The sequence below is a fragment of the Lepus europaeus genome, chromosome 23, assembly GCF_033115175.1.
Source record: "Lepus europaeus isolate LE1 chromosome 23, mLepTim1.pri, whole genome shotgun sequence".
In the NCBI taxonomy this organism is placed as follows: domain Eukaryota; kingdom Metazoa; phylum Chordata; class Mammalia; order Lagomorpha; family Leporidae; genus Lepus; species Lepus europaeus.
The window spans coordinates 23,330,132-23,351,884 of record NC_084849.1 but is presented as its reverse complement, the minus strand read 5'-3'; the positions used below and the strand labels follow the sequence as shown (position 1 = coordinate 23,351,884).

General features: G+C 63.5%; 2 protein-coding genes across 3 annotated transcripts in view; both read left to right on the top strand.

Moving 5' to 3' along the window:
- Positions 1-11,408, top strand: part of TBC1D10A (TBC1 domain family member 10A) — a 30,982-nt gene extending 19,574 nt beyond the window's left edge. The window contains exons 2-9 of the mRNA XM_062182799.1: positions 1,008-1,107; positions 4,892-4,999; positions 8,222-8,328; positions 8,900-9,014; positions 9,092-9,157; positions 9,420-9,609; positions 9,700-9,854; positions 10,583-11,408. Coding sequence (XP_062038783.1) covers positions 1,008-1,107; positions 4,892-4,999; positions 8,222-8,328; positions 8,900-9,014; positions 9,092-9,157; positions 9,420-9,609; positions 9,700-9,854; positions 10,583-11,047 — 1,306 coding nt within the window. The 3' untranslated portion in view covers positions 11,048-11,408. The remainder of the gene's footprint in view (positions 1-1,007; positions 1,108-4,891; positions 5,000-8,221; positions 8,329-8,899; positions 9,015-9,091; positions 9,158-9,419; positions 9,610-9,699; positions 9,855-10,582) is intronic.
- A 2,503-nt stretch (positions 11,409-13,911) lies between these two features.
- CASTOR1 (cytosolic arginine sensor for mTORC1 subunit 1) lies at positions 13,912-17,745 on the top strand. 2 transcript variants are annotated; one of them, XM_062182117.1, is made up of 9 exons: positions 13,912-14,110; positions 14,547-14,617; positions 15,450-15,637; positions 15,724-15,856; positions 16,048-16,174; positions 16,563-16,676; positions 16,798-16,880; positions 16,958-17,052; positions 17,143-17,745. In XM_062182117.1, exons 1-9 carry the CDS (start codon positions 13,998-14,000, stop codon positions 17,209-17,211), a joined length of 993 nt encoding a protein of 330 aa, XP_062038101.1. In that variant the 5' UTR covers positions 13,912-13,997; the 3' UTR covers positions 17,212-17,745. The 2 variants fall into 2 exon arrangements, with proteins under 2 accessions (XP_062038101.1, XP_062038102.1); XM_062182118.1 differs by having other exon boundaries at positions 13,914-14,110; positions 16,051-16,174.
- The last annotated feature ends 4,008 nt before the right edge of the window (positions 17,746-21,753 follow it).

The window sequence follows — 21,753 nt, the reverse complement described above, 5'->3', positions numbered from 1 at the left end:
CCGGCTCTGGACGGGGATCTGACCTGGAGCTGAGTCCAGGTTTTTCCACCAATTTTGACTCAACAAGATAACCCTCCCTGGGTATCTTACCCCTCTGAGCGTGCGCTTCCTCATCTGTCATTCTATTATTACTATCAGCCACCTTTTTAAAATTAAAGCACACGCACAAAGCACGAAGAAGAAATGTACAAAGGTCTGTTGAAGCACCCTCTGGCTAAGCCGGGAATTCTCACCCCAGCCTCCCTCTGCCTGCTTTGGTGCTGGTCTGCCCGCCTGGGGTGAGTGCTGATGCCAAGACATTTTTCCCACACTCCGCGCCCACCAGAATGTCAACTCCATGAGGGTCAAGACTTTGTTTTGGTCACAGGAATGCCGCCCCACCACCACCCCTCCAGAGGCCCTGACCCTAGAACAATGCCAGCACAGTGTGCAAATTGCCCAGTCAGTGGATATTGTACAAATATGTACAAGCGGTGGCGTCTGATGGGGCTTTGAAGTGTGTGTAGGATTTCAATAGGTAGACAGTTTGGGGCGCATTCTGGCAAGGGGTCTGGCATGAGTAAACGTGGCAAGGCAGGAAAGGCCCGAGGCGTAACTGGGGAAACTCTAAGTAGTCTGGCTCTAGTGAAGAGGTGAACATGTTATTTCTGTACTTGTTTGACTAGTTTTCGTGTCCAGCTCCGCACCTTGCACACAGGCCCTCCCAAGAGGCTTATTTACCTAGGCAGACCCAGGGCAGGAATGGGTTGCTTTGCTTTGGTGCACAAACGCAGACACTCTGCCTCTGCCCCAGAGAGGCACGGTGACCTTGGCCCCTCGACACACTGGGGGAGTAGGCACTTGAACTTCGTGTCTGTCTGGTCTGTGACCTCCCTGTCATGTGCACGAGGGTGTTTGTGAGTCCCAGAGGGGGCGCAGCAGCAGTGCAGGGCTAAGCGGGCTGGTGTCTAAGAGCCAGGGCCTTCGCCTCTCCTGGCGCCTCTGACAGCCCTGCCTTCTGTCCACAGGCTGGAGGAGGTGCCCCTGGAGGTACTGAGGCAGAGGGAGTCCAAGTGGCTGGACATGCTCAACAACTGGGACAAGTGGATGGCCAAGAAGCACAAAAAGGTGAGAGGCCGGGCCTCGGGCCTCGGGCCTCGGGCCTTGGGCCTCGGGCCTCGGCTGGGAGGTGGCAGCCTGCAGAGGGGAGGGGGAGGGGAGGGAGGGGAACTTCATCAGCTTAGGAGACAGGGGCTCGCCTTAGGTGTCCTCCAGCGGCCGGCTAGAGGGCAGGGAGAAGATTGGGATCTTGAGGACCCAAGTGAAGGCTGGGCCCTCACAGATGACTTCAGATTCGTGCAGGACTTGGTCCTGGGGTTAAACTTCAGAGCTGCTTGTAGCCCACAGCCATTATGGGCAGCTTTCCTCTAGGCCTCCTGGGAGAGGGCCAGAGTGCTGCCCGTCACCCATTAGTGGATGTGTGTGAGCATTTGCAGTGTGCGTAATCCTCACTGGACGTAGGTGAGGGCAGCGACGGTAAGGCCCCACCGGAGGGATGGCCTGCAGAGTCAAGAGCAGTGTAACTGTAGCACCTTCTCTCTTAACCACCACAGCAAGGGGCCTTCTGCACCCGCCACATTACTTTGTGACTTCCCTCTTGGCTCCTGGCAAAAGCAAAACAAAGCAAAGTTAGAACACAGTTTCCTGACAGTCTGATGAAAGTGAAAACACCCAGTAGTCCTTCCTAGTCAGGCTGTCTGTAGGCACTCGCCCTCTCACCCCATGAGAGCATTCTTGCCTCGACGCTTAAGCTGCGTGGCCGTGTTCTGGGTCACCCTTGGCAGAGTGTGCTTTCTGCCTGGCCTGTGGAGGCCTGTCCATCGTCTCCCACTCGGGGTATCTCTGCACTAGTTCCCAGTCCACGGAGTGCACCCTCGGGCCCCGTCGTCAGCTGGGGCCGAATGCCCTGGTCTGGTCCAGGCTGGCTCACCTGGTGGCAAGTTCAAGACCCAGGTCAGGTAATGGCTTGGCCCAGCCCTGCTCTCTTCCTCCCTCCATGACTTTGCCTCGCCGTGCAGCTGTGGGTAAGTCACTGACTCTCCAGCCTCAGTTTCCTTCAAGTGCGAGTGATAATCCTGTTGCAAGGCTCCTATGAGGTAGTGACCACAGGTCCTTCCTAGACTTTAAAGCCCTGGGCTGTGGGAGGAGAGGCTCACCCAGACCTGGGCTCTTTCTTGCTGTCTATGTGGGATTTGAGGCACTCAGTGTTTGCTTACTGGAAGAATCTTCATCTCTGTCTCCTCTCTCTCTCTCTTTTAAGGCAGTTGTTCTTCAACCGCTTCCTGCCTGGTTCTGAGGTCTGTTTTCCTGCCTTTTCGCCCTCTCCAACTCAGCCTGGCTGAAGCTTGCTCTCTAGCTATTTGTTGTGCTGACTGGTGGTTGACAGGGCCTGTGGCTCTGTCCTTCTAGCCCCAACCTACCTTGCAATGGGGACTCCAGAGGGGAGCCTTGGGCGCTCTTGGCAGGGGGGCCGGCAGCACCTCCTCTTCCCCGTCCTCCCCTGGCACTGTGGTGAGAGCACAAGGGCGAAGGCTGCCCCTGCCCAGCAGAGGCCTCCACAGGCGCACTTCAGTCCACCCGCCCCAGGACCTACCCCTGCTCTGCTCCACATCAGGGCTGCTGTCGGGCACCCCCTAGCAGCCTCTGCTCTGGCCACACCACGCACTGCCCTGCCAGCTCTCCCCGCCTGGCCGTGGAGGCCTGGACTCCGCTGGACGTCAGGGCTCCGACGGCTGTACCTGTCAGAGTCAGCGTGTGGCCCAGACCCGACACTTCTCCTGGACTCGTCCCTAGTCCTGCTGGGAGGGGGCCTTCCCACCCCTCTCAGCTGCATCCGAGAGGCAGGGCTGCGGCTGGAATGCTGTCTTCCTGTAGGGTCCTGCCCTGCCCAGGTTTGGCAGGCAAGGGTGCGGCCGCACTCAGCTATCATCAGAGACCTCCGTTCCCAAGGCGGTGCTCAGCGAATTCCTCTTTGCTTTTGGGGAGCACTTTCTCCCACTTCCTCCTTGCTGACCCGCCTTTGTGCTGACGCTGGAGGCCCGAGCAGGAAAGACCGGCTGCACTCCCGGCTCTCGGTCCGCAGTTCCCCGGTCCTGGGCCTGCAGTGAGGACGGGGCCTCTGGGGATCCAGGGGACTGAAAGTGTCCCAGGCTCTATGGAGCTGCCAGTCAAGTATGAGGGGAGCTGTGCTGAGGGGGGTGCTCGTGCCAAGCCTGGCCCTAGGGGAAGCTTGGACGGCTTGTGTTTGGGCTGTACCAAGCCCCTGTGCCAACGCCTGCCCAGAGTGGCTTCCTTCGGGTAACCCTTGTCTCATAGCAGCAGGAAACAGTCCCCAGACCCTGGGGCAGTTCCCTTCTGCCCCCCCACCCCTTTCCAGGCAGCTCGGCTTCTGCGACAGCCCCTGCTGCTGTCCCCCAACTGCCCTTACCCTGCTGCCTGGCTCCTTCCTGGTTCTTGACTCTCTCTGACCCTTGGAAACTTTTCTCTTGTTTGCACTGTGCATCAGGAAGGCCAGCCTTCTGTGCTCCCCGCTGAGGGCTTCCAGTGGGACTGCTGGAGGGGGTTTCCAGGTGAGGGGAAGTTAGGCATAAACTGAGGCCCTGGGCCTCTGTGTGGGCATCTCCCAGGGACGCAGGGTAGAGAGAAGCCTTCACTAGCTGGACACAGACCCCGCGCTCAGCACTTCCCCTCTTCTTAGTGGAACCCTTTCGGCAAGGCTGTAGAGAAGTAGGTCTTATCCCGACTTGATCTTGCAGCTAAGAGACGTGCTTGGCCCGAGGTCAGCACTGGACTCGAGCCCATAATGAGGTGTTCTCCTCATGCTTTGAGAACCCAGCTCCTTGATCCCAGGCCAGGCTGCTCAGTGCAGGAGCCCTGGGAGTGTCTCTGGCCGCCGCCTGCCATCCCACGGGCCTTCCATGGCAGTGGTGCCAAGGCACCTCTGGGACCAGGCAGGGCGGGGCAGCTGCCTTCAGAGCCTCATTCTGGTCCCGAGCCCAGGGGAGCCCACCTGCCCACTCATCTCTGCGATGCCGGCACAGTGGGAACGTATGGGGCTGGCTCCCTCCAGCCGGTGCAGTACGGTCAGAGAACTAGTTGAGTCTCAGTGTGACTTTAATTTTTCCCACTCTATACCTCCTTTTCCGCATTCATAGTTTTCCCATTCATAAAAGATTATGGTCTCAACCTGGGTTTTGGTAGTGGAAGACTTTTTCTAGTAAGAACAGCCAGCCCAAAGGGGCTACCGCAGCACTTCTCCCTCGCTGTGCCCATTCTGTGAGTGGCAGGGGAGACCCGGGCCATCTGAGCAAGGTCTGGGGTCAGGATGGCCGCCTATGCTCCGGGCTGGCGATCTTGGGAGCTCAGGGTCAAGGAGAAGAGGAGAGAAGAGAAGGAACTTTTGAAACCTCTGTTGAGATTTCTCCTCTCCAGTACACAGCTGCTGAAACCAACCCTCCCACTCCCCATGAAAGTGACTGGGTCACCCCGTGCAGTTCCTTCCCTGGTGATAAACCATGGGGTTGCCCCAATCTGTACGGTTCCCTTTGGATTTAGAAACTAGGCATGGGGCGGGGTCTGCAGTGCTGTCAGAGACCTCAGGGCTGCCTGTGTTGTCCCTGGACCAGGGGATACAGACCCACCCGCACCTGGGGGCAGCGTGTCTAATTGCAGTCACTCCTCTGCCCCCCAACTCGGGCTCCGCATTGCAGCAACAAGGAGACAGTCCTGCTTTCTCCCCCTCTCTGCTCTTGCTGAAATGCTGGCCGAAGGCCCGCCCAGACCTGGCAGAGGGGCCGGGCTGGGGGAGCTGCTGGGGGGGGTGCACGGGCACACCTGTGCTTTTGACTTTCAGATCCGCTTGCGGTGCCAGAAGGGCATCCCACCTTCTCTGCGGGGCCGTGCGTGGCAGTACCTGTCAGGAGGCAAGGTGAAGCTGCAGCAGAACCCAGGGAAGTTTGACGTGAGTCTCCCTGCCTTCGACCCCGCCCTTCCTTCCGTGTCTTCCCCGACGGCTATCCACGTGCTCATCTGGCCCTCGGCAGGATGAGCCATCAACAGAGCCTCCGATCACGTGCCTGACTGCGCAGGCCCCGGCGGCCCTGAGCGGCCCAGATCAGGACGTGTAGCTCCTGGAGGCTCTGCTTTTCTGAGGCTTTAGCCCTCAGCTGAAGACAGACCGCGGTGGGATGGACAGATTGCTAACGCCCTTGCAACCCTCTCCGGGCACTCAGGTCCGCTTTCTTGGGCCCAGCAGCTGCCTCCCAGCTCGGTCATCAGGAGGAGCAGTCATCACTTCCCTGGCTGCCTTGGGCCTGCTCTGGGCCTCTGGGGGCTTGCCCAGCAGGACCTCAGGACCCTCAGCACTTCCTGGCTTCCCATCCTCTGCTCTGTGTCCCACCTCAGCCAAACTCAGCCCTACACAGTTCCCCGAATGGGGTCATCAGCTCTGGGGGTGGCAGAGCCAAACCCACGTCCTCAGGGGGTCAGAAGCCACTCCGTGGCCAGAGAGGATTCCCTGTACAGCCCCGCCTCCCTCTGCCCCATCCTGGGTCTTGCTTTCCCTGGCCCCATGGCATGCAGGAGAACAGTGGGTTACCTACAGCTTACCTGGCCTGAGGCATCAGGGTTCTCCCAGGTGCTTGGGGCTGGTGACAGGCAGACAGTGTGACAGAGCTGCCAGCCACCAGCTCTTTGTTGACATACTTCATGCCTCAGTGAGCACTCCTGTCCTGCCAAACTTGTTCTCTGAGAGAGATGAGTGGGGGCAGGGCGGGCAGCTCTGTTTATCCCAGTGAGCACCCATACCAGGCCCCACCAGAGTGGCCTCCAAACCCTGGAGTGGTCTCCCATCACTTCAGTCCAAGGGGCTGCATCCTGGGAGAACAGGAGGCTCACAGGTGGGAGCCCCACCCCAGTCCAGAGCCCCGGGATGAATGCCAGGGGTGGGCGGGCCGGCCAGCCTCCTGGTGGCACAGCAGGCAGTCCGCAGAGTGTGGCGCGGAGTGCAGAGTGGGGCCTGGCAGGTTACTGGTGTGAGAGGCACTTCTCAGTGCTCTGAGGCGGAGTGGAAGCTCCCTGCGGCTGTCGTGGGGCTGCGCACACACCGGGTCAGGCTTTGCCTGTGGGTGACCCAGAGGAAACAGGCTGGGGTGAGCAGCTCCCTGTGGCTGCCGCGGCTGCGTGAGCAAGGGAGGGGCTGTGGTGGTAGCACATACCTGTTCCTGTGCTTCCCCGCCATTAACCCACAGCCCGGTGGCTGACCCCATCTCAGCCGTCTGGCCAACTGCAGTGTCTGGTGGCTCCCTCTCCTCCACCTCTTGTTATTTCTAACTCTTCCTTGGACAGACAGAACCTTCCTGCCTTTTGTTGCCTGGTTTTCTTTGGCCCCCGTCATCAGGCATCCGCGCCTCTCAGGCTACGGAGGCTGCAGGCCCAGACCGTGAGTGCAGCAGCAGTGGGTCTGCCGGTGCCCGCACCCAGCTTTCTCCCCGGGCACCCCACAGCCGCCCCCTGTCCTTTCTCAGCAGCCCTGTATACGGTCAGGCACCTTGAGCTGCTGAGGTACCTAGAAATGACTTCTGGGGTTCTGAAGTCCCTACCTCATGGGAACCACAGAGAGAACTTGTGAGGCCCACTTGCCCTTTCTTTTTTTGAATGATGTATTTATTTCTGTATTTGAAAGGCAGAGTGAAACAGAGAAGGAGAGACCAAGAGAGAAGCCTTCCATCTGCTGGTTTATTCCCCAAATGGCTGGCTGTAACAGCCAGGTCTGGGCCAGGCCAAACCCGGGAGCCAGGAATTCCATCTGGATCTCCAAGTATTGGAGACCCAAGCACTTGGACCATCTTCTGCTACCTTCCCTACTGCATGGGAAATGGAGGTGCTGGGATTTGAACCCACATGTAGCAGCCTAACCCGCTGTGCCAGGGAGCCGGGCCCCTCCTCCCCTTTCTGACAAAAGCAAACCTGAATTGTGTTCACACAGCAGCGGGGTTGCACAGGAGACACACTGGCCCTATCTTGAGTTGGGGATGGGGTGGGGGGCTTCAGGGGATGCGCACCTGTCAACCCTCCCTCTGCCCACGCTCACATTCCTGGCACCCCCAGTTCTTTAGTTTAATGCTGGCCCCTTCCTCCTCCCCCACTGAGGGGCATAAAGGGGCAAGGGGGTTGTACGAAGACACCTGCCAGCCGGGGCCACGGCCTGGTCTGTTCTCGCTCGGTGTGTTTGCTGGGCCTCCCTCCCCAGGACCCGTCCTGCAGGCCACTTGTGCTCTGCTTCCCTGCTCAGCCCTCTGGCCTGCCTTCTTTTTTAAAACCCACTTCAATCCTGAGCGTGCAGTTCAGTTCTGACACATGACAGAGCTCCACGTCACCACCAGGCCAGTCAGGAGGGAGAGCCTTCCAAATGGCCAAGGAACGGTTTTGTTTTTTGTAATAGTATTGTTGTTGTCATAAAGGTACACATGCTAAAATGTTCCCGGAAGTTCAAAGAAAAGGAGCTTTGTTGAAACCCCAGGACCCAGAGAAGCAGCTGAGGTTAATGGTTTGACAGATGTCGTGTCCTCCCCGATGGTGCTCTGGGCCGGTCACACACGGACACACACACCCCTTCCTGAGGCGGTGACGCCACCAGCGCAGGGGCAGGCAGCACAGGAGCTGGGATTGACGACGCTGGATCAGACCTGGCTCCCGTCCCAGCTCCACCATTTTTTCTAGCTACAAGGCCGTGGGCAAGTGACTTTTCTTTGACCCTCCCCTCCCCGTTTCCTCATCTGTGAATAGGGTGTAACAATAGGACCTGTCTTTCGGAGTGAGTGGGGCCCACAGGTGCTCCCTGCCTAGCACCTGGCTCAGAGTGGCAGCTAATGCTTGGATAAGCAGCTTTCCTTCTTACAGATGGGACATCCTGTGTGTGCCCAAGTCCTACCTGAAGTGCCCAGAGGCTATTTCCAGCCGCACCTAGGATGAGCGCTCTGTCCACACGGGGCTTCCCAGAGCCACGCTGCCTGGGTTCCAGGGCCCCATCCTCCTCACCCGTGCCCAGCCTTTCCTGTTCTCAGGCCCAGTCCTGTGTTGGGATCAGGTGGGCTCTTCTGGTACCTGAGACGGTGGTACGTGGCACGAATGCCACCTTTTGCTTTCCTCGGCCCCTAATGTGTACCCTTACCCTTGCTTCTAGGAGCTGGACATGTCCCCTGGGGACCCCAAGTGGCTGGATGTGATTGAACGTGACCTGCACCGGCAGTTCCCTTTCCATGAGATGTTTGTGTCCCGGGGGGGCCACGGGTGAGCCGCGGGCCTGTGGGCTGGGAGGTGACCCTGGGCCTGTCCTCCGGGGGCAAGGAAGTCTGGCAGGGCTGTGAAGCCGCGTGCCCAGAACTCCATTGTTAGCATTTCCCTCCTTTGGTTTGAGTCTGAGGGAGGCCCTCAGCCGCTTCTTTGACCTGCGGCTACTTTCATCATTGACTTCTGAGTGCTAGAGCTGGCACAGCCTGGCCCTCTCCTGGAAGCAGGCTTCATCAGAAAGGGCAGGGGGAGCTGGATGGGTGGGAGGCTTGCAGGGAGAGAGAGATGAGGCAGGCAAGGGGACCAAGACAGACAGCTGGGGCAAAGCTGACCTGGCTGAGGGGCGTGGCTGCCATGTAAGGGTCCCCCCACTCACAGGCCTCAGTACCTCCTTAGCCTGTGTCTGGCTGGCATCCTGCCCTGGCCTGGCCCCAGCCCCGCTCTCTTTGAGCCTGTGCCCTCACTGGTCACTTGAGGGTCCGTGTCCCACTCTGGATACCGACCCCTTGGTGACAAGGGGAAGGCCGGATCCTGGGGCATCAGAGTCACGCCCTGCCTGGCCTCACCATAGCCAGCAGGACCTGTTCCGTGTGCTGAAGGCCTACACGCTCTATCGGCCGGAGGAGGGCTACTGCCAGGCCCAGGCACCCATTGCTGCTGTCCTGCTCATGCACATGCCGGCTGAAGTGAGTGCCACCAAGCCTTGGGCAGGCGGGCGGGCAGGTGGGCAGCAAGGCCTTGCTCACGTCTCTCTCCCCCGCAGCAAGCCTTCTGGTGCCTGGTACAGATCTGTGAGAAGTACCTGCCTGGCTACTACAGTGAGAAGCTGGTGAGTGCTTGTCTGGCCTGGTGCCCGCTGCAGCCTGGAGGCCTCCACTGCCCGCTAGGCCTCTGCACGGCCCAGGCCACGACCCCTGCCTGGAGCGCCATCTCTCCTATCCAAGCTTTCCTCTGCCCTGACCAGCGGGCCCCTCGACCCTGTGCCTGCCACGGCCCTGTCGCCCCCTTGCCCCCACCTCTGCTCACGGGGCCTGGTGGTGGTCACCCCCGCAGGCCACAGTCATGGCCCCGTGGCTTCTGTGTCGTGCCAGATAGCGATCCAGCTGGACGGAGAAATCCTGTTCTCACTGCTGCAGAAGGTGTCGCCGGTGGCCCACAAGCACCTGAGCCGCCAGAAGATCGACCCGCTGCTCTACATGACCGAGTGGTTCATGTGCGCCTTCGCCCGCACCCTGCCCTGGAGCTCCGTGCTTCGCGTCTGGGACATGTTCTTCTGCGAAGGTACCAGGCTGGGCTCCGGGGCCTCCAGCTTCAGAGAAGCCCCCTGAAGGCCCCCTTGCATTTACCACCTGCCCCCTCCCCCCCTTGCAGGAGTCAAGATCATCTTCCGGGTCGGGCTGGTGCTGCTGAAACACGCCCTGGGCTCCCCTGAGAAGCTCAAAGCCTGCCAGGGCCAGTACGAGACGATCGAGCGACTGCGGAGCCTCAGCCCCAAGATCATGCAGGAGGCCTTCCTGGTCCAGGAGGTGCGGCCCACCACTGGGAAGGGGACTTTGTAACTCTGCCCCACCCCCACCCTGTGCCAAGCCCACTGCTTGGCAGCCCAGGACAGTGTGGGTGGAGGCCTGGCTTGGCAGGGCCATCCCTGTCTGACCCCTTGGGAGTCAGGAGGAGCTGCAGCCCCTAGCCCCCCTCCCTGTCCTACATTCAAGGCCGCCGCTCTCTTCCTTTTTACTTCCTGTCTCTCGGGGCTGTAATGTGGTGACACGTGAGTGGCCGGCCTCTCTGGGCTGCGGTGAGGGCCAGACTGGGAACAGGGCTGAGGCCAGTGTTGGGGGCACAAAAGCAGAACACTAGCCCATCTCTGCACCTGGCTTCTCCAACGGCAGTCACAGGCCAAGGCATTGTCCCCACTTCACACAGGAGGAAACGCAGGCCCGTGACGCCGCCAGCTAGAAAGCAGCAGGGCTGGAGCTCGAGCCCGCGTGGCCAGGCTGCTCTGGGAAGCTGGGGGTGGGGGGCACAGTGGCCGAGAGCAGGTTTTACCCCGGCTGGGCCTTACCCCTCCTGGACTCTGCGCTCACCTGGCACTCAGCCCTGGGACTTGTGCTCACAGCTTGGGACCAGACCCCATCCTGCCTGGTGTCAGTCTTTAGGGTTAGCAGATGCCGAGGGAGCGTGGGAGCCCGGGCTGAGGGGCAGAAAGGGAAGGTCCTTCTTCCTGGTGCCCACCTGTCCTTCACTGCCCCCACAGGTGGTGGAGCTGCCCGTGACCGAGCGCCAGATTGAGCGGGAGCACCTCCTTCAGCTGCGGCGCTGGCAAGAAACCCGGGGTGAGCTTCAGTGCCGCTCCCCACCCCGACTGCACGGCGCCAAGGCCATCCTGGACGCAGAGCCCGGTCCCCGGCCCGCCCTGCAGCCTTCGCCATCCATCCGTCTGCCTCCGGACGCCCCCCTCCCCGGCTCCAAAGCCAAGCCCAAGCCACCCAAGGAGACCCAGAAGGAGCAGCGGAAGCGGACAAAGGCGAGTGGGCAGCTGGACAAGCCCCCAGCCCCAAATCAGGCCGCTGCGGGAGATGCACGTCCCCCACAGGATGCACCCCCAAAGGATCTGGCCCCCCAGGAGCCAGCCCCCCAGGACTTGGCTCCCCAGGATTCAACACATCACCGCTCCCAGGAGAGCCTGACATCCCAGGAGAGTGAAGATACCTACTTGTAACCCTGGCAGCTCCGGCCTCCGGGGCGGGGTCTCCAACTGCTACACGGTTCATGGCGGACACTCCAGGGCCCGCCCACCCTCCTAGGGACCAGCCGCCTGGCCGCTGCACTGGGATAGAGTCTGGCAGGCCCAGCACAGATTCTGCCTGAGCCTCCTTATTTATTTTCTCTAGAGTTGGAGCTCAGGCTGGCCCAGCCAGTGCAGGCCAACGCTAGGGCCAAGTGGGTGGGGCCCCACTCAGCCCCGCCTCCTGGGGGGTTGCTCCCAGGGCTAGGGCGCTGCCGTGAGGGGAGAGGGTGGGGTGCTCTTTGTGTAAAATAGAAACATGGTTTTGTACAGAAATAAACAGCTTGTGTAGAGAGCTGGTGTGCAGCTGGGGGCTGGGAAAGGGGTGCCACTCTGGCTCTCAGCATCCTCTCCACACCCTCCAGAGCCCCCCAGCTGGGCCCTCCAGCCCAGCACCAGAGATGCCAAGTCCAGGGGCAGCCTCGCCCCATCCCTGCGGCCCCTTCTCCACTGGGACTAGAACCTGGTGCTGGGCAAAGCAGCAGGTGCGTCCCAGGCCTTGGTCCCTGACCATCTGCCAGGGGGAGCAGACTCTGAGGGGGGCTGCAGGAGCTTCCTCCTCCAGGCCTGGCCGGGACGCCCCTCAGGCCCTGACCAGCTTCTGAATGCCCGTTTTGGGTCACAGGCCGACACCAGGGCTGGGGCCCCGTGAGTATCCTCACCTGTTCAGCCCAGGCCTCCCGCCCTCGGAGGCGGCGGGAGAAGTCTGGGTGCTGGTCACTAGCCCTCGCCGTGTGCCCATGTGCCCGGCTGGGCTGGCTCTGTCAGGTGGCTCATCAGGTAGCTCTGTGGCCGCCCTCTTCGTACAGCTGATGGGGAAGAAAGCAACTCCCCTGGAGAGGGGCGCCAACCCGTTACATCCCGAGCCCCTCACTCAGCTCCTTCTCCCGGCCACCATCCCAGGCCCGGTGGTCATCCCTTGATGACTGGCAAGAGCCAGGACGGCGTGTCCCAGGGAGCACCCCCACCCCACCCCACTGCTGAGGAAGCAGCTTTCCCAGTCAAACAATAGCCGCTGTTCCTGGCAGGGGCCCAGGCAGGGTTAGACATGGCGGGGGAGGGAGGGGCAGAGCCTCCCCGGGAGCTTGCAGGCATCTCCAGGGCCTGGAACATCTTGTCCCGGCCAAGCTGGGGATACTGAGGCCCGGGCAGGCCAGCCACTTCCTGCCCCCCGCCCCCCAGCCCCTGCTGTTTCCCACTCTAACTGCACCTGCCATTGATGAGCTGGGCCCAGCCCCTGAGAAACACCCCTCCTTCCCTGGTCCTCCAGGGGACAGGCAGCTGCTCTGTTGTCCACAGGAGGCCAGGCAGGAGGCTTATCCAGGCTTCTATCTGCCTACGGTGCAGGCGCTGAGCGGGCAGGCGGCTTGCTCAGGCCTGCCCGCTCACCCTGAGGCCTGCCTCAACCTACTCGGTTCAAAGCCGCAAACCAGAGGCCTGCAGATGATCCGGCCAGATAAGGGCCCCCCCGGAGCGTGCCCTGCCCTGTTATGAAGCCCACCCTGGGCTTGCTCATGCCTGCTCAGCCTGAGGGGTCTTCTTAGACCTGCCGGGGGGGGGGGGAGGGGGGAGCTGGGAGCCTTGGGCCTGAAGCAGCTTAGATGGGGGTCCCAGGGGCCACAGGCTTCGGGAAGGCCTGAGCAGGCTCAAGGCTCTGGCCTGAAGTTGCTCTGGCACACGGCCATGCACCCCTAGAGTGTGGCCCTGGGCCTTCCCAGCCCACTCACCTAAAGCCCTCTACCCCACCGTGGGTGGCTCGGCACGGCCGGCCAGGACGCCCCTGGCTTCTCTGCCCCTGGTAGGGAGCCTCCTACTCTGAAGTCGGCTGAGAGCAACATGTGAGGCCACCTGGGTTTCACCCGGTCAGCCCACGACGAGGTGGGGAAGTGGGGGCCCGTATGGACACGGGTTCGAGTCCCCGCTGCCACCGTGGCCATGTGGGGTGTGAACCAGCAGATGGACATCTCCGTCCCTCTCCCTCCCTGTGACTCTGCCTTCCAAACAAATAAATAAAATCTTGAAAAATAAAGTGGGGAGGGGTATGTACCAAAACCAATCCCAGGAACCCCGGCTGTGAGGGACAAGGGGCTTCGGGCACAGCCGCCCAGCCCACTGCCCCGGGGTCCCCGCGCCTGCTGAACCGTGAGCAGACGGCACCGGGGCACGGCCGGACCGACGGCACACCGGCCCGCTGCCCCGCAACGCCCCGGCGGCCCGAGGGCAGCGTGCTGACCCCGCTGGCGGAGCTCCGCTTCGTCCCAGGCATAAAAACCACGTGCGGGCCTCAAGGCCAGAAACCGCCCCACCCACGTCCCCCGCGCAGCGGAATGGGCGGGGCCGGGGGCGGGGCCGGGGTGGAGCCAGGCGGCGATCCCGGCCGGAGCCAACGCGGCGGGGCCGTCGGGGCGGGGCTCGCGGAGGCGGCGGGGCGGGGCCTGGGGGCGGGGCGGGGGCGGGGCCGGGGTGGAGCCAGGCGGCGATCCCGGCCGGACCCAACGCGGCGAGACCGTCGGGGCGGGGCTCGCGGAGTCCGAGGCGGCGGGGCGGGGCCAGGGGGCGGGACCGGGGTGGAGCCAGGAGGCGATCCCAGCCGGAGCCTACGCGGCGCGGCCGTGGGGGCGGGGCTCGCCGAGTCGGAGGCGGCGGGGCGGAGCCGCGGCGGGGAGGCGTGGCCAGCCCGGATAGGCCGCGCGGCCCTCAGGGCGCGGCAGTCAAGGAGCCGGACTCCGGGCCGGACGCCCGGCGGGGCGGGCCCGGGGCGTAGTTGGCGGCGTGGTCGCTGGCGCGCCGCGGCTCCTTTAAGCGCAGGGCGCCACCCCTGCCGCCCCGCCTCCCGCTAGGCCTGGGTCGGGTGGACGGCGGGGTCGGGTCCACGCGATCCCCGATGGAGTTGCGCATCCTGGAGCACCGGGTGCGGGTGCTGAGCCTCGCCCGCCCCGGGCTCTGGCTCTACACGCACCCGCTCGTCAAGCTGCTCTTCCTGTCCCACCGCAGCCGGTGCGTGCCCTGGCTCGGGGGTCCGGCCGCGGAGGACGAGGGCGGCCCGAGACCGGGGGGCCGTGGCTGGGGAAGGCGCTCCCTCTCCGGCCGCCATCCGGCCCGGGCCTGCCCTCCCCGGGACCGCCGCCTATCCGGCCTGGCGGGGGCCCCTGTCCCAGGGCCCGTCTGGGCGCAGACAGCCCCAGCGAGGGTGGACAGTGCTGGACCCTGGCCCGCGGAGCCACCCCAGGGGGACACGGGTCCGCCTCGGGCCGCTCCTGTCCTGCGGGATGGAGGAGCGGGGGGGGGGACTCTCGGGGAGGCGGCCCCCTCCCCAGTGCCTTGGGGAGGAAACTTCAGCTTGGGGGAGGAGGGTACTCCTGGCCCCAGGATAGGGCCAAGGCCGGCCCCCTGCACTCCTGGCTGAGAACGCTTCCCGCCCGCCCCCCACCAGGTGCAAGTTCTTCAGCCTGACCGAGACGCCCGAGGACTACACGCTCATGGTGGACGACGAGGGCTTTAAAGGTGGGGGCTGGGCGCTGCAGGGTTCTCGCCAGACGTGGGGGCTCTGATGTCCCAGGAGCTGCGGCCTTTTTTAAGGCTGATGGACCTGGGTTCGGGTCCTACTTGAACAACTGGCTGCCCCTCTCTGAGCTCCGTGCGCTGTGTGAAAGGGGTGTAGACAGGGTTCTGACCTAGGGGGATTCCTCCTCCGAGGACTGTGTGTGAGGGAGGGGCACCGGGCGGTCTTGGGCCTGCAGCAGGGTTAGGGTTCCCGGCGCTGTTAGAACCCCCGTGGGCGTTCTATTTCCTTCCGAGTTTTATCGCCCACCTTCGGACCCGGCTGCTCAGGGGACTCTGGGAATCTGAGGGTGGGGGAAGGAATGCTAGAGTGTGTGGGCATCCCAGCGCAGGGCCCCCCTACCCCCCAGCTCAGGGCCGAAAGCCAAGCCTGGCCCCTGCCTGGCCCTGGAGCTGACTCTGGCTCCTGCAGTCCTGGCCTGGGATCTCAGGCCAGCCAAGTGGGGCTTGGCCCCTGCCCGGGTCTCCCCGAAAGGCCTTAGTTTACCTGTTTGTGCTGCAGGGAACCCTGGGTCTTGCCAAGAAGGGGCCAACCTGATCTGCTGGCGCCCCCTGGTGGTGCCACTTGGCGTAATGCCTCTTAGCCAGTAGAGAGGAGTCCCGTGGAACCCATTTCACGGATGAGGAAACTCTCAAGTCGCTAGCCCCAGTGCCCCACAGCAAGTAAATGGCGAATCTGAGTTTGGGTCCAGATCTGAGCCTGGAGCTCTGGACTTGCTGGGAAATTTCAGGCCCCAGCAGGCAGCCCTGACCAGGCACGTGCCCCCGCCCACAGAGCTGCCCCCTTCCGAGTTTTTGCAAGTGGCTGAGGCCACGTGGCTGGTGCTGAACGTGTCGTCTTCCAGCGGGGCGGCGGTGCAGGCCGCCGGGGTCACCAAGATCGCCCGCTCCGTCATCGCGCCACTGGCCGAGCATCACGTGTCCGTGTTGATGCTGTCCACCTACCAGACGGACTTCATCCTGGTGAGTCTCCCGCGGGGGCGTGGCGGGACGGGGCAAGGGCGCCCGGGCCGGCACCCGCCTGATGTGCCCGTCTGCCTGTGGCCCAGGTGCGGGAGCAGGACCTGTCCGTGGTGATCCACACGCTGGCCCAGGAGTTCGCCATTTACCGTGAGGTGGGCGGGGAAGCTGTGCCTGTTGTCAGGGACGATTCCAGCAACGGCTTCCCCCGCGCCCAGCATGGTGAGGGCTGCCCCCGGACACCCATACCGGAGCGGGGCCTGCCTTGTCCCACGGGGGCCCTGCAGGTGGGTCTGTGCACCTGCACCTGACACCCTGAGGAGGTGGGAGCCGACCGGGCCCGGTGCCTCCCTGATTGACCACCAGGGGGCGCGCTTGCTCCAGACACTCGTCACTGGCTGCCCTGTCTCCAGCAGGGCCCAGCCCCACGGTGCACCCCATCCAGAGCCCCCAGAACCGCTTCTGTGTCCTCACCGTGGACCCCGAGACGCTGCCGGCCATCGCCATCACCCTCATCGATGTCCTCTTCTACTCCCACAGGTGAGCCCTGTGAGCCCCTGTTTTCCACCCCCAACATCTTCCTCCATTGGTTCTGGGGTCCACCCTGCCCTGTGTCCTGGGTGGGGGGTTCCCAGCCCCCTGGGGAGCCCGTGGGCCCTCCACCGATGCTCGGGGAAGTGCCGTCTCCACTGGCATTGCAGAGCGACTCCCGAGCCGAACCCTGGCCAGGCCCTCTCTCCCAGGGTCCTGCAGGGCCCCACCCACAGCTACAGGAAGTCAGGGCCCTTGGGCAGTGGAGCAGCGATGAGAGGTCCTGGCCCAGCACCACCCCTGCCAGTCCCTTCCCAGGGGGGCTGTAGGCTGCTGGGGAGCAGAAGGGGCGGGCTGGGGGCCCCTCAGAGCCCCTCACCCGGCTGTCCCTCCCCAGCACGCCCAAGGAGCCCGCCTCGGGTTCCCTGGAGTCCAGCTCCATCCCGTTCTTCGCCTTCTCCCTCATTGAGGGCTACATCTCCATCGTCATGGACGCCGAGACACAGAAAAAGTACGTGACCCCCCCCCCCGCCCCCACCCCAGCTGGGGCCGCAGGCCTCACCGGAGGGAGGAGGTGGGACCTGCCCTGGGGACTCCGTGTGGCCACGGCTCAGCCGCCCTGCCTTTCCCAGGTTCCCCAGCGACCTGCTGCTGACCAGCTCCTCCGGGGAGCTGTGGAGGATGGTGCGCATCGGCGGGCAGCCGCTGGGCTTCGGTGAGGGCCGCTGCCCAGGCTGGGGTGGGGGTGGGGCGGCCAGGGTGAGCCACTCAGGGCCCTCTTGCAACCCTTAGATGAGTGTGGCATCGTGGCCCAGATCGCTGGGCCCCTGGCGGCCGCCGACATCTCTGCCTACTACATCAGCACCTTCAATTTCGACCACGCCCTGGTGAGTGCCCGAGGCTGAGGGTGCGGGGGTGGGGGGGCGGGGCAGCTCGGACCAGCGCTGACCCCCTCCCTCCCGCCCACCTGCCTGCAGGTGCCAGAGGATGGAATTAGCAACGTCATCGAGGTGCTGCAGCGGCGGCAGGAGGGCCTGGCCCCATGAGGCCCCGCGGGGGGGGGGGAGGGGACCAGAGCTGGCTTCCTGCCCCTCCCTCATGCTCCCCCCACCCCCGGGAGTTGGGGGGGTTCCAAAGACTTCTCTAAGCTATTTCTTCAAGCTCTGGGATGAGCGCCCCCCCTTCCTGCTAGGGGGCCCCTCACCCTGCTGTCCGTATGTATAAGCTGTGCCCATGCACACCAGCCCGCACGTGGACACGGGTGCGTGCCCACGAGTGGGGTGGGCAGGTGGCAGTGGGAACACGGTGCTCGGGGGATCCGCCCCTCAACCCAGCCCTGCCTGTGCTGCCCTGGCCTTTGCACAGTCCCCGCCTGAGGCCTGAGCCAAGCCCCTCGCTGCCCTCCCAGGGCCGGCTGCCCCCCTGGGCGGGGCTCTGATGTCCGTTCCTGCCTCCGGCCGGGATGCCTTCCCCGGCCAGGCGGCTTCTAGCAGTGCCTGACTCCTTCCAGGGCTTCCAAGAAAGTCTTTTTTACATTTATCGCTTTTTTTTTTTTTTTTTAATCGACAGTTAATAAAGGACTTGACAGTGCGTGGGCTGGGCTTCTGTTCTTGGTTGGGTCTGACCTGGCTGGGCTGAGCTAGGGTCACGTAACTCCCACCAGGGGGCGCTGTCTGCCTCTGAGATGGGGGTGGGGGGCTCTTCCTTGGTTCCTTGCTGCTTCCAGAATAGCCCAGGAAGCTGTGGACCCCTGGGCAGAAACTGCCTGGGCGTCCCCTCCCTGCCGCGTGGGTGTGGCCAGGAGACCCTCAAGGCAGGCACGTGAGGCACCTCTCCCCGCCCCGCCGCCTGCTTTCTCGGGGGCCTCGCCTGTGTTCCGAAAGTCGGCCCAGCCCTTCGTCAGTTCTTCCTGCCCTGGGTCTCTCTGGGCCTGGGTTTTCCTGCCGCAGGGGCCACCTCCCCACCGAGGTCTGATGCGCACTGGAGGTTATCAGGTGCCCTCAGCCTCGGGCAGGGAGGGAAAAGGGTGTGACTTCTGTGTACCCAGAGGTCGTGGTGGCCTCCTGGAAAAAGCTAGAACAGGGGGCCGGGCCTCTGGCAGTCCGCCCACCTGCCTTCGCCCCTGCGGCCCCCCGGGGGGCTGGGGCCTCAGGCTGCAGACTGGGGGAGCCGACCGTGAGCAGAGCTGAGGCCGGGTGAGTGAGCAGGGAGCACCCAAGCCAGCTCGTCCCTCCAGCCTCAGTGTCCCCTGGGCCTGGAAACCTAGGAGGCAGCTCCTTCAGGAAGCCTGGGAAGGGGTTGGGCTGGGGAGAGTGCCTGCTTCCTTTCCCTCGCTGCCTGTGGCTCAGGGGGGTGTCCTGGGCGTGACTGGGGTGGGGGTTTCGGGATCCACAGCCCCAGGGCAGTGTCCCCCGCAGCTAGCCACCAGAGGCTCCTGGCCCTGTGTCTGGCTTGAGGATCTGACCTCTGTGGGGCTGACAGCCTCTGCCTCGGGTGTCGCTGCACCCCCGGGCTCCCGCAGGTGTCTCAAGGCGGGTCCCAGGGGATTAGGGTCTTTGGGCGGTGGGGGGAGGGGGTCTCTGGGCCTCCAGCAACTCACACATGCATGGGAGGGTCTTCTCTGTGAGTGCCGGGGAGGGGGTAGCGGTTTAAAACCTGAAAAGGGGTCTGGGCGCTCAGCTATGGTGCGACCTTGGCCCCGGACCCAACCGATGCTCAGGGTCCGGTCAGTTAGGCCTTGCACTCTGCCAGGCGATGCGGAGCCCCAGGAAGTAAGACAGCAGGTCGGGCTCGGCACGGGGAGGGGGTGCGGCTTCCAGGTTGCAGCCCATGTGGCAACCCCCCCCCCCAGCCCTGGGAAGCCCCCATCTGCCCCACCAGTCGTGACGCCTGGGCCCCTGGGGCCTTGGACCTCCCCCCACCCCGCCCCATGTCCAGCATGTGTGGGAGGATGTGGGCGTGGGGGTGCGGGGAGAGGCAGCAGCCCGTTCACACCCCCTGTGATCTCCACGGCGATACAGAGGAAGTGACCGCTTATATCCAGGCGACACTCGGGCTGTGGGGTCTGTGTCCGTAAGGCGGAGCCACCTGCTGGCCCCTGCTTGCCAAGTTGCTCCCCAGTTGTTGGGACCCGAGCAGGAGAGAGAGGAGAGGGGGTAGGGAAAACGGGGAGCCCTGTTTGCAGCTGGCCCGCAGGGCAGGCACCCGGAAGCTCCTGCCTCATTTGCCCCCCCACACCCTCATAGCTGTGTTCAGCACGTGCACCTGTGGTCCCAGCGACTCGTCCACGGTCACACAGCCCGGGCGTGGCCGCGGCAGAATTCCACAAGAAGGAGCAGTGTGCCCACAGGAACCCAGGAAGTTTCCCCCAAGGGACGGTCACACTCGAGCTGACCCCTGAGGGATCGGGACGATTTTGCAAGATCCCCTTGCAATCCCCGCTGTCTGCGTTGGTGGCAATCCAGTGTCTGCTGCTGGTGGCCTCCGCCTTGGCTCCTCCCCGCCCCCCGGCCCCGGTGTGGGGGGGGTACGTGTTGGGCAATGGCCACGGTCTGGGCCCTGGTGCTGGGGGTTCCAAGACCAAGGCTGCCGCTGGTGGGGATGCCCAGAGTTCCCTCCCTGGGGCAGCAGGAGGGGTTGGTCGTGGTCCCCTGTAGAGCGGCACTTGGCACTTGGCAATGAGCAGGGGCCGGGGTGTGTGTGTGTGTGTGAGTTCACACGCATGGCTGCACATGTGTGTGCCTGCTTGTGCCTGTGTGTGCGTGCGTGAGCATCGGGGCCTCTGGTTCCCAGTGTGTGTGCTGACGTGGGCCCGGCTCGCTTTGTATGTTGGTGCACACGGGAGGAACACGGGTCGGCGTCTCTGGTGTTCTCATGGTCACGTGGGTGCCTGTGCGTGCCGCCCTGCCTCTCCCTGCCACATTCACCGCCTCCCCCAGAGCCCAGCTCTCACCTGTGGCCACAGGGGCGTGGAGGCGCTGGACGGGTGCCCCTCCCCCGCCTTCCACCTCCCACCCCCCCCCGCCCCGTCCTCAGCCTCCCCAGTTTCCCTGTAGCCTCTCCGCCCACTCCTTCTTTGCCTCCCTCTTCTGTCTGCGGCTGAAGCCGGCCTGCCCCTGCCTGCTACCCTGTGCCCAGAGCCGCCAAGCCCGGGCTCCTGTCCTGACCCCGGAGGACCTGCCCCCGGCCCTCGCTCAGCCACATGGTTCCTCACCTGGGTTGCCGCCCCGTTGGTCTCCCCTCCACCCCCCGCCCCAGCCTCCATTACCCAGTCAGCACATGTCCCCTCCCTGCCTGATCACAGCCCCCTGCTTGTGAAGGCCACCCTGAGACCCTCGCCAGCCGCCTGGCCCTCCAGACCGCCCTGGGCCCTGGGCTTCAACACTGAAGCGAGCCTTGTCTTTGCCTCCACTGCCCACCGGCTGTGGAACAGGAAGGGCCATGGGAGGCCTGCGACTTTCTCTCCTGCCCCCCCGCCCCGACTCACGGCATCCCAGCTCCATTAGGTTTCCTGGGGTTGATGTGTTTTCAAGTGAGTTAAGATTGATTGACTTGAAAGGCAGAGTTACAGAGAGAGGGAAAGAGAGAGAGAGGTCTTCTATCCGCTGGTTCACTCCCCAGATGGCCGCAATGGCCAGAGCTGGGCCGATCCAAAGCCAGGAGCCAGGAGCTTCTTCCAGGTCTCCCATGCAGGTGCGAGCACTTAGTCCATCTTCTGCTGCTTTCCCAGGCCCATCAGCAGGGAGCCGGATTGGAAGCAGAGCAGCCGGGACTCGAACCGGTGCTTTGGTATGGAATGCTGGTGCCACAGGCAGCAGTTGAACCCTCTGTGTCACAACACCTGCTGCTAAAACGAGCCCTCCCACGGTGCACGTTGGTGGGAAGCTGGAGTCGTAAGTGGAGCCGGGACCAGACTCGGGCGCTCTGCTGCCATCCTGGCTCCTGTGCCCGTGACCTGTGGAAGCATCGTCTGTTTGCAGCTTTTGGCTCCCCTGCACCTGTGCAGTGTCAATGCCTGCCTTCCCCCCGCGCTGCCTCTGTGCACAGCTACCCTGACCCCAGCTGCTGATGCCCATCATCCTGGGGTAGAGGGAGCTTCCATGGCCTTCCCTCCCCTTGGGAAACCTGTGAAGATGAACGCCTGGGGACCAGGGTGGGGCACAGCAGGTTGACCCACCACCTGCCAGCCTCCCATGGGAGCACCGAGTCCTGACTGCTCAGCTTCCAATCCAGCTCCCTGCTGATGTGCCTGGGAAGAGCAGTGGAGGATGGCTCAAGTCTTTGGGGCCCTGCCACCCACATGGGAGACCTGGATGGAGTTCCTGGCTTCTGGCTTTGGCCTGGCCCAGACCTGGCTATTGGGGGCCATTTGGGGAGTGACCCAATGGATGGAGGATTTCTCTTCTTCTTTTTTTTGTTTCTCTGCCTTTCAATAAATAATGAAGTCTTTTTTTTTTAAAGATTTATTTGAAAGTCAGAGCCAGCGAGAGAGGCAGAGCCAGAGAGAGAGAGAGAGGGGTTCTCCACCTGCTGGTTCACTCCTCAAATGACCGCAATGGCCAGAGCTGAGCTGATCCGAAGCCAGGAGC